The following is an 11,735-nucleotide window of genomic DNA, read 5'->3' as shown; positions in this document are numbered from 1 at the left end:
GAACAGCTGGTAGTTTCGGACTGCTGACCATGAGATTAGCAGTCCGATTTGTAACCAGTACGCTACCAGAGCTCCTTAGACAGATGGCTAGTATCTACCATATTGAGCAATGCGGCAATAGTATTTCATAAAGTTGATCTACAATATCCTAATTTTTTAAATCTATTTTTTACTAAAACCCAATAATTACATAAAAATACGTATTTATAAAAATTTGTTCAATTTTTCTTGTGTAAGAGATGTGGCAACTAGGGCATTGCTAACTTAGTTTAAAAACAACAACAGAGCTGTGTGCTTTTAACTTAGTTTAAAAAAATAACTATTTCATGTGAACATAGTTTAAACTTTTATACTGTAATTCATAACCTCCCAAGACAGATGCTGTGATGCTGAAGCAGAGCATGGAGGCTTCACCTGTGGAAAGCTCTCCACCCATTTGAGTGAAGTAGATGACTTCCAGATGATAAAACCAATTAATTGATTCATATACTTACTAATTATATTGAATCCCACCATGTGCCTGTGCCTAGCTCTAGGAAAACCACAGCAAAGGTCAATTAAATCCCACCCCTCATGAAATTGATGTTGTTGGTAGGTGCCTTTGAGTCAGTTCTGATTCATAGCGACTTTTGTATTGAGTCTGTATACAGTTTCCAAGGCTATTATAAATCTTTAAAGAAGCAGAAAGCCTCATTATTCCCCCATAGGACAATTGGTGGGTTTGAACTCTGGACCTGTGTGACTAGCCGCTTAGTGCTTACCCTACAATGTCACCATGTAATTTACAGTCTGATCAAAGTAATTTCAGGTTGAAGGAAGTTCTAAGAAAATCAACAAGGTGGTATAACGTGCATATCATTTAAGATAGGGTATTTAGAAAAGTCTGAGACCAGGGCAGGTTATCTGAGGCAGAAAGAAGCAGCTGAGCCAGCCCAGTTAGAAGAGCTCTCCAGGCAAAGGGATTAGCAAGTACAAAGGCTCCAGGTAGGAAAGAGCTCGGTTTGCTAATCAGAGTAAAGCCAGTGAAACCCTGAGGGAAGGCTGAAGGAGGAAGAGAGAGTAAAGAGGAAACTGTTGTTTTTGTTATATGCCCTTGAGTTCCCACCCATAGCGACCCAGTACAGGGTTTCCAAGGAGCCCATGGTGAGTTTGAAACGCCAACTGACTTTGCAGTCCAGGGCACTAACCCACAGCGCCATACCAGGACTCCAAGAGGAAGCTAGAAGTTAAGAAATACAGCATCCACCTTTCCTTTATTTGAGCCACACATCCAGCTTCAAATGGCGTAACACGGACTTACCAAAGAAAGGGTCCTGGCCTAGCTGCTTTCGAAGGCTTTCTACCACAGGGTGACCAAAGGTGATGTTGGGAACAAAATGCCTACAAGACAAACAAAATCTTACTCTGAAAATGTTTTCAACTTGGTGAGTCTTTCATACTTCACTACTTCCAGTAGTCAGTATATATATTCTGGCGGGGGATGAGAAAGGACGTCTGGAGTTGTATTTTTCAACTGAATACTTATCAACATCAGTATTAAAAGCATAGTGGTTCTGAGTCAGGCTGCCAACCTCAAGGTTAGCAGTTCGAAACTACCAGCTGTTCCATGGGAGAAAGATGCAGCTTTCTGCTCCGGTAAAGATTTACAGCCTCGGAAACCCTGTGCAGGGAGGGTCACTATGAGTTGGAACCAACTCTACGGTACTTAACAACAACAACAAAATAACTAGGCTTCAATTTTACAAAGTATTATTTCCTTGATATTTCAACACATCATAACAATGTCAGATTTACCTACATAAAGATTTAATTGTATAATTCACACTCCCATGATAAGCAGAAATGGTAAGACGACAAAATAAATAACCCAAGTTATATGACTTGCCCAAGTCACACACTAGCAAGTTCTGGACTCTGAAGAAGGGTTCCGGAATCACAGCCTGTCACAGCCGTCTACTTCTAATCTACGTCTATCACAGGGTAGTGACTGACAATTATTTACCCTTTCTCCAAAAAAATAACAAAGACAGCTGCTGTGTTTATTACTAATAATAACTGAAGATTTACTAACAACAGGCATTATACCTTATTTCAGTCTGTCTTCACAAGAACCATATCAGGCAGACACTAATATTACCCCCATTTGAAAAGAATATAAGAAATAACTTGCTTAGATCACCTACTTGGTTTATAGAGGCAGGATTCAAACAACTGTGCCAGATAGCAGAACCACAGGACTTACTCCTAAACCTACTCAGTTAATCCTTTTGTTCTATCACTGTTGTTAGGTGCTTTCAAGTGGGTTTTAACTTATACCTAACCTATGGTACACTAGAACGAAACACTGCTCAGTCCTGTGAAATCCTCAGAATTATTATGTTTGAGACCATTGTTGCAGACAGAGCTGTCAATCCATCTCACTGAGCGTCTTCTGCTTTTTCGATGATACTCTATCAAGCATGATACCCTTTCTAAGAACTGGTCCCTCCTGATAACATGTCCAAAGTCCTGGAAGTCCAAAGTCCTGGAAGTTTTGCCTCTAAGGAGTATTCTGGCTGTATTTCTCCAAGACATATTTGTTCTTCTAGTTATCCATGGTACTTTCAATATTCCTAGCCAACACCCTAATACAAATGCACCAATTCATCTTCAGTCTTCCTTATTCATTGTCTAGCTTTCTCATACATATGAGGTAATTGAAAATATCCTAGTTTGGGTCAGGTACACTTCAGTCCTCAAACTGACATCTTTAACACTTTAAAAGGGGTCTTTTGCAGCAGATGTGCCCAATGTGTTTGATTTCATGACAGCTGTTTCCATGGGCATTGATTGTGTATCGAATTAAAGTAAAATTCTTGACAACTTCACTATTTTCTCTGTTCTATTTCTATCTCACTGAAATATTTAATAAAATACTCTATAAGCAAGTACCAAGCACCTTGGGGGGTTTCCAAGAGAACTGTGTTTTCTAGAGATAAACTAGGGTTCTGCTTTGCCCCAGAGAATTCGTACCATCGTAAGTGAGAAATAGCAGAGATGGATGACTCACCAGAATTCATGACGATATTGCTACAATGGAGTCCTGCTGCAGACTCCATTATAGAGAATAAGTACTGGACTACTAACTGCAAGGTTGACAGTTCAAACACACCAACTGCTCCGTGGAAACCCTATACAGTGTCACTATGAGTCAGAGGGTACTAGATAGCACTTAACATTTCTATAATAATACAGTTGTTGGTGGGAAGAAGCCTTGGCCTGTAGCTTCATTACACAACAATGGACCCAGAAATTTAAGTGATTAAGTCATTCACTGTTGTTGTTGTGTGTTGTGGAGTCGGTTCTGACTCACAGTGACCCTATATGGGGTTTCCGAGGCTGTAAATCTTTACAGGAGCAGAAAGCCTCATCTTTCTCCTGCAGAACAGCTGGTAGTTTCGAACTGCTGACCGTGAGATTAGCAGCCAGATTCATAACCACTACGCTACCAGAGCTTTCCACCATTCTGGCAGTAAAGAAGCCCTTAAATCAAACATTCAAACAGCAGAGCCACAAGATGGGAGGAGACTACCAAGGGACTTCAAAAAAATTCATGGAAAATGTCATTACCTTTTCAGTCCATATTTCCGTGAACTTTTTGAAGCCCCTCATGTATGTCCCAGAGTTCGCTAACAAAAAGGTAACTGACATGGAACTGTGAATGAGAAAGAAACTACAATGTTAAGCCACTGAAATCTGGACTTTGTTAAAGCAGCTGGTATTACCTACATGAAGATTACAAGAAAAGTTAACAAGTAAGCAATTCGTGATGTTATAGGTAATATAAGGCTACAGTTCCAGAGACAAGCATTATAGTTTTTCAGAAGAGGGGAAGCTCACTAGAGTGACAAAACAAGCTAAGATCTGTATGACAGATTGCTGTTGGTAAGTGTCGTGGAGACAGTTCTGACTCATAGCGACCTTGTACAGGGTTTCCAAGGGGCAGCTAGTGGGTTTGAACCACCAACTTTTTGATTAGTAGTTCAGTGCTTATCCCACAGCCCCACACCAAGACTCCAGATTGACTGGGGGTGGGTGAGGGCAGGAGGGAGGCAAAGGCTGAAAAAGTAGAAATCTGCAAGTTCTATTGTTCTATTCCAGGAAATGGGCACATGTTAACTAGCCTGACTAGAGAAAAAATGGTGACAGGTAGTAGGTTGTGTCATACTAAGAGCCTCAAACACCAGGCTACATTATTTGGTTTTTATCTGGTTCAGATTTTATTCTGTAGTCTATACAAAGTGGACAGGGTAGTGGCTCCATAAGATGAGCACTAGACTATGTATGAATCACAAGTTCAGCAGTTCTAGCCCACCTGCTGCTCTGCAGGAGAAATATGAGGCTTTCTGTTCCCACAAAAGATTTAAAGCCTCGGAAACCCTATAAAGGGTGGCTAGGAGTACGAACAGATTCCATGGCACTTACCAACAACTACTTTGTATATCAAAGTGGAAGCGTGGTGGCTCTGTAAGATAAATTCAGCAAAGGTGGTAAAAGGATGAAGTACCTACAGTACCACTGTAACCAGAAAATAATCTTCCAGTGAACTAAAAATCACTAACTCATATGTCTACGGGGTTGGCAAATAATCCCAACATCAGCCATTGCTTTAGAGTCAAATCCAAATCATAGCACAGAGTAGAACTGTCCCACAGGACACAGGATTTCTAAGGCTATCAATCTTTACAGAAACAGACTGTCGTATCTCTGCTGACATTTTGGTTAGCAGCAGAGCACTTAATCACTGTGCCACCAGGGTTCCTTTGGCAGGGGACAGGAGGAGCAAAACAGAGCTGATAGGCACAGGGGACACATGGAGAACGCCCGGCCAGTGGTGGCTGGCATTCAGTTTCAGTCCACTGTGCCTTGCAAAACTGTGGGCCCAATACTGACAAATCTTTCTGTTGTTTTCAAAACAGAAGTTAGAGTTCCAGTTAATGTGAAGTCTCCTCAACTTTAAGTCCTATTCACTAATTTAGAATATGCTTATTTATTTGCTCAGTTCCCAAGCGTAGGACCAACACGTGCCCATCACTACCATTTCATGACATTATTAAGTGCTTCCTAGTCTTCTTTTCCAAGAAGCCAAAGCCCCCCAAAATTAAACCCACTGCCATCAAGTAGATTCTGACTCACAGTGACTGTATAGGTCAGCAGAGACCTGTCCCCATAAGATTTCCAAGGCTGTCCGTAAATCTTTATGAAAGCAAACTGCTGGTAGGTTCCAACCACTGATCTTCTGATTAGTGATCAAGTGCCTCAACCACTGTGCCATCAACGCCCCTTTTCAAGAAGTCCTTTATTTCAAATATGGAACCAAACCAATACCCTCCACTTTCCACTTTTCCAAAATCCAGACAAATTCCTTCCTAGGATGGTCTTCTATGTACACCTGATTGTCAAGATTTAAAAAAACACACCACAAACTGTGAGAAATTAGGGGGCCTTATTGGGGTGAGTCACTATAGTTGGGCTTTTTGTGTAGGGGTGGGGAGAACACACTAGAAAATGAGCACGTCCAAACGACATTGAATGTTGGATGAAAATGTTTAAGGGGACACAAAAGAGAAGCATTAAGGCCATGTTGGAAAGGAAGTTAAGTTTTATGGTCCACCAGCTTCAGAAAAAGAACTCTGGCAGCATAGTGGTTATGAGTTGGGCTGCTAACCTCAAGGTCAGCAATTCAAGACCACCAGCTGTTCGGAGGGAGAAAGACGAGGCTTTCGGCTCCAGTAAAGATCTACAGCCTCAGAAACCCTATTCAGGGTCACTATGAGTTGGTGGAACTCCACAGGACATGACCACTACCACCACCACCTTTAGGAAGGGTGTCCACACTCTCTCCTTAGCCCTGGCTCAGAAGTCTTTGGAAACCATTACTAAGGGCACTACCATCAGCTGGACAAGGCCTGACCTCTTCTGATGGGACACTGGGGAAAGGGACTGAACCTCCCCAAATTGGTGTCCTCCTCTGCAAAAGGAAAAGAAAAATCAGTCCTACCTCAAAAATTGTGGATGTTAAAAGGGGCAGAGTTTTAAAATGTCCAAACTAATGTATTTCCAGGAAAAGGAGAGATGAGTCAACACACACACAAAAATCCTTCATTCTGATATAGCCATTCACTCACTCAACCAATTATAACTGAGACTGTCACGGTGTTTCACAAGCTGAGGCTAGAGGCGAACAAGAAACAGATCCTGCTTTCAGGGATTGTACTGTTCCCCGAAATTAAATTAAGAACAAAAGTATAAATTCTCAGTTGCTCTTTGAGGACAAGGAATGTCTTAATCACTACTATCTGTAGGCCATAGGACTGGTCATAAAATGTATTCCATTATCTGTAAGTCATTAAATGGCCATGTTGTTGTTGTTAGTGCCATGCAGTTGATTTCAACCCATGGCGACCCTATATAGGGTTTTCGAGAAGCAGTTGCTAGGTTTGAACTGCCAACCCTGTGCTTCGCAGTCCAGTGCCGATCCTACAGTGCCACACCAGGAACCTATAAGTGGCCATACAAGTCATTTGACTGTAAGTCAGCACAAGCTCTGCATTGCTTCCAACGCTGGCTCCACATTTCCTAGCTAGGAGATCGTGGGCAGGTGATAGCTTCTCTGTGTCCTTCCCTCACTGTCAAATGCTGGTGGTAATAATAGCACCAACCTTATTAAGACTGAATTGTTTCACAAAAAGCACTAGAACAGAAACAGCTGAGTTCTCATAAATATACACTCCTGGTATGGTGCTGTACGATAAACAATGGACAGTGAACCACAAGGAACCAAACTTAACAGCACTTAACAACAGCTATCGCCATCATGGAATCCTGGTGTTGCGCTACAGGATAAGCACTGGACTTATCCATCAGCCACTCCTCTAAAACCCTGTACAGAATCGCTGAGAGTCAAAACAAGGAGCCCTGGTAGCGCAGTGGGTTATGAGTTGGGCTGCTAACCACAAGGTCAGTAGTTTGAATCTACCAGCTGCTCTGTGCAAGAAAGGAGTCTTTCTGCTCCAGTAAAGATTTACAGCCTCAGAAACCCTATCCAGGATGACTACATCTCAGTAAGGAGTCTGTGTAACTTAGCATTGTCATCATGGGCACCCTGGTGGCACTAAGGCTAGGCACAGGGGGAGAAGGAAGAGGTAGTCTGCTCCTATAAAAATGTACAGTCTCGGAAACCCTATTTAGGGTCATTGTGAGTCAGATTTGGAGTCCTGCTGTGGTGTTATAGGATGAGCACTGGACTGCTGCTAACCACAAGGTTGGTGGTTCAAACCTACCAGTTGATCCTTGGAAACCGTGACTCAACAACACTTAACAACATGAGTCACAATTGACTCATGAACTGGTTTATTGTTATCATGGAAGAAGACAAGAAAGTGTTTGGATGTACCCACCAGCAGCCCTGAAGGAGATGCAACATCTGCTTCTGAAATTATTACAACCTTAAAAACCCTATTGGCCAGTTTTACCACCTGACAGGGGTGCTATGAGACCAAACCTACTTAAGGGTGATTTTGGTAGTAATTATTGGCACTCCTGATTGGTGAATTAAAGCAAAATTTTATTTCCCCTGCCCATTTGCTAATTCTACATACATATATGTTGTTGTTAAGTGCCGTCGAGTCGGTTCCGACCCATAGTGACCCTGTATAGGTTTTCCAAGGCTGTAAATCTTTACGGGAGCAGAAAGCCACATCTTTCTTCCGCGGAGCGGCTGGCAGTTTTGAACTGCTGACCGACTTATTTAAAACCAAATTATCTGTGCCAAATAAACTATACATATATACAAGTACGGAGTCCTGGTGTGGCGCTGTGGGTTAATGTGCTGGACTGCAAAGTCCCTTTGAACCGCAAGGTTGGTGGTGTAAGCTCCCCAGGAATTTCTCAGAAATGCTATATGGGGTTGTTAGGAACTGAATCCACTTGAGGGCACTTAACAACACACTACATTGGTAAAAGCTTAAGGCTTTCAAACGAAGGTGTCAAAATAAGTAAAAAAGCAGAACTATAAGTGAAGGCCAACTAAAAACATCATGCTTTTCTGAGGGATAATATTTACTAGCTTCCTCACACACTTTGTCTCTAAAAGTTAGTACTCTAAGGTCAACGCTTTGTCATTATGAATTGGGCAGTATGGTAAGGTAACTGGCCAGAATGCAAGAGACACAACAGATTTAACCAGATAGAACAAAAGAAAGCAAAATTCTCAGAAGAGTAAGAAGCAATGGAAAAAGAGGAAATGAATTATCATTTTTTTCTAAATAACATTTTGCTCATTTGAATATGGGCATACAGAGGTTTGATTAATATAAAATAAATGCATTTTTGATACCAACCCAATGTAATGACTTTTATGATTCTATGGCCAGTTGTCAATGGGAATCAGAGTCCCTGGCAGACCTAAAATTCAAGTTGCAAGTTGTAATTCTGTCGCAATCTTGAGAAGTCTTACTGTTTTCTCTAAACTTGTTTGCTCATGTTATACCCAACTTAGGAAATGAGTCATCATCCTGATTCCAAATAATATCTTATTATGTGCTAAAACTACTGAATAAACAAGCCAAACCCATTGCCCTTCAATCAAAACCTGACTCACAGTGACCCTAGAGGACACAGTAGAAACGCCCTACAGGTTTTCCAAGGCAATAAATCTTTATTGGGAGTCCCGGTGTGGCTCTGTAGGCTACAGTAATCAGTGGTTCAAATCCACCAGCTGCTCCTCGGAAACCCTACACAGGGTCGCTATGAGTAGGAATCGACTCGATGGCACTTAATAGCAACAAAATCTTTACCAAAGCAGGCTGCTACATCTTTCTCCCAGGGAACTCAAGGTGGGTTCTAGAGCAAGTGAGCACTTAGCCACTGCACCACCAGGGTCCCTGCTAGAATTACAGTGCTTAAAAATCACTTACAAAATGCGAATATTGATAAACAGCTAACAATTGTAGAGAATTTAGTACCAATCAAGCACTGTAAGCAACACACACGAACTCATTTCCTCTACCAGAGATGCCTACTCGGTAGGTTCTATTACTATCTCCACTTTTCAAATAATGACGAGGTTAAGTGGCTTGCCCTCAGTATCAGAAGCGCAGCAAAATGGCAAACTGACAATCTCTCTCCAGGTGACAAGTTCCTAATCATGATGCAAGTCACTCCGTTGTCACTCTCCAGCTACATGAGCTTGGGCAAGTCATGCCTATCACCTTGGGCCTCAGTTTCTCCAACTGAAAATCAAAGAAATGGCCTAGAAGTTTAAGGTCGCTTCCGGGTTCTAAGTGCTAGAAGACCACACGTTACAAAGGGGGAGGGGTGACGCTGAGGTTTGGGCTCAGGGTGCCGCCTCAGGTCCGCTCCAAGCAGGGTCTCTAGCGCTCCCGCCTCAACCCTCTTCTCAAACTCGCATTAACAGCCAGGCGCTCTGCGTAAAGTGACACCGTGCAGCCAACAGGTGCTGCAAACAGGTGAGCGGAATTCGACCCGACCCGAGCCCCGCGGAGTTACCCGTCCATTACATCCAGGTGCAGATAATCGGCACCGGAGTCCAGCATCCGGAGGCATTCGCCCCCTAAATTGGCCAGGTCGCTGTTAAGGATGGACGGGCCAATCTTGCAGCCGGATGCCATGGTGCCGGTTCCTAAGAACTAAGTTACCCCACTAGTCCCCCGAGAGGACCTAAGCGTCGCCCCAATTGGCTGCGCCATTTTAGCCCCGCCCCTTCCCATAGAGTCTTCCGGACTCTGCCGGAAGTAATTGCTTTGCAGTGAGGAAGTCCCGCCTTCTCCCTCCGGGTAGCGACTGCCGGTCCCGAGGCTTAGAGGCGGGGCCTGTCATAGGGGCGGGGCCTTGGCCGAAGAGCCGAGCCTTGATCCTCCTTTCAGTTGGGACCCGCCACATTGAAACGCCTTTTGCGGATCTAGCATCCTCAAAATGCTCAATGCATTTTTAAAGCTTCTGCTGCTTTACGTCCCTTGCAATTCTTTCCATTGATCTTTCTCATATTCACATTATTTTTGTTTCTCCATCGTTTGCGTAGGCAGGACTTACTTTCCTCTCCAGCTCTTTTTTAAAACAAAAACGAAAAAACACCTTTATCCCTTTTATTTCTCTCTCCCTAGAACTCTTAATAACTGGGGGAGTCACATTCTGAGTGACATCCTAGTTATGCCAAATAGTAACTGAGTGATCTGGCAAGTCATTTCTCTCCGCCTCATTTTTCTCATTTGTAAGACAGCACCAGGAGTGGAAGGTTACTGTAAAGAGTGTTAAAACAAAAATCATGTTAGCCAATAATAGAATTAGAAGTTTATTTAATATACATTCTGCAAAACGAGGTAACATTTCCATTGTTGTTGTTGTTTTGTGCCGTGGAGTCGTTTCCGACTCATAGCGACCCTGTACAGGGTTTCCGAGGCTGTAAATCTTTACGGGAGCAGAAAGCCTCATCTTTCTCTCGCGGAACAGCTAGTAGTTTCGAACTGCTGACCTTGCGGTTCACAAGGAGTCAATAATGTTTCAAAGATGAAAAGAAATTCCAAAATTATTTTACTTCAACATATGAACGTTGCCATGAGAAAGAGCCTGAAAGCAAAGTGCTTACATAATAACCAACCAAACGCCAAACAACCCACTAATATGGCGTCAATTCTGACTGTAGCTACCTTGTGAGACAGTGAATTCCACAGGGTTTCCAACACTGTAAATCTGTGTGGTAGCAGACATCCTCGTTTTTCTACCAGAGCTACTGGTGGGTTCAAAATGAGAGCTAGTGGTTAGTAGCTCTAAAACACAGCTCCCAAGTCCCACTCTGGAATTTCAGTGTGTCAAAACTGATGGTACATAGAATTTTTCAAGAACCTAATGAAAATGGTCTTTACTGAGCTGTTGTGAAACTTACAGTGTTCATTGTTATTTTTGTTACATGCTCTTAACATAATTATGGTTACTGAAGGCACTCATCTATGCCAAGAAATTTGGAAGACCACTATCTAGCCAACTGATTGGAATGTGCCCATTCCAAAGAGACATGACCCAACGGAATGCAGAAATTGTCAGACAATATCTTTGATAGTCCATGAGAGTAAAGTTTTACTAAAGGTAATACAGTAATGGCTATAAGCATACATTGACAGAGAACTTCCCAAGGTTCAAGCCGGATTCAGAAGAGGCCATAGAACAAGGGTTATCTTTGCTGATGTACCATGGATCTTTGCTGAAAGCAGAGAATACCAGAAAGATGTTTGTTGTTGTTAAGTGGCATCGAGTCGGTACGGATTGTGATTTATTGACTATGCAAAGGCTTTCAACTGTGTGGATCATGACAAGCTATGGACAACGTTGAGAAGTATGAGTATTTTGGAACACTTAATTGTGTCCATGAGGAATCTGTACATGGACTAAGAGGCAATTGTTCAAACAGAACATGGGAACATTGAATGATTTAAAATTTAGAAAGGTGTGCGACAAGGTTGTAGTCTTTCACTATATTTATTCAACCTGTATGCTGAGCAAATGATCCAAGAAACTGGGTTATATTAAGAAAAATGTGGCATCAGGATTAGAAGAAGACTCATTAACAACCTGAGATATGCAGATGATACTACTTTGCTTGTTGAAAGTGAAGAGGACTTACAATAATTACTGATAAAAATCAAAGACCACAGCCTTCGGTATGGATTGCATAGCAATGT

General features: G+C 42.4%; 1 protein-coding gene across 2 annotated transcripts in view; it reads right to left on the bottom strand.

Annotated features, from left to right (window-relative positions):
* RPE (ribulose-5-phosphate-3-epimerase) overlaps positions 1–9,696 on the bottom strand; it is a 26,599-nt gene extending 16,903 nt beyond the window's left edge. The window contains exons 1-2 of one of the 2 annotated variants that reach the window (XM_006872740.1): positions 9,550–9,696; positions 1,301–1,380 (exon numbers count right to left, since the gene is read on the bottom strand). In XM_006872740.1, the coding sequence (XP_006872802.1) occupies positions 1,301–1,380; positions 9,550–9,671 (202 nt within the window). In that variant the 5' untranslated portion in view covers positions 9,672–9,696. The remainder of the gene's footprint in view (positions 1–1,300; positions 1,381–9,549) is intronic. The other variant, XM_006872741.1, reaches the window with a different exon arrangement.
* Positions 9,697–11,735: the final 2,039 nt, after the last annotated feature.

This window comes from Chrysochloris asiatica, unplaced genomic scaffold (assembly GCF_000296735.1).
Source record: "Chrysochloris asiatica unplaced genomic scaffold, ChrAsi1.0 scaffold00212, whole genome shotgun sequence".
Classification (NCBI taxonomy): Eukaryota; Metazoa; Chordata; class Mammalia; order Afrosoricida; family Chrysochloridae; genus Chrysochloris; species Chrysochloris asiatica.
This window is presented reverse-complemented; position numbering and strand designations above follow the sequence as displayed.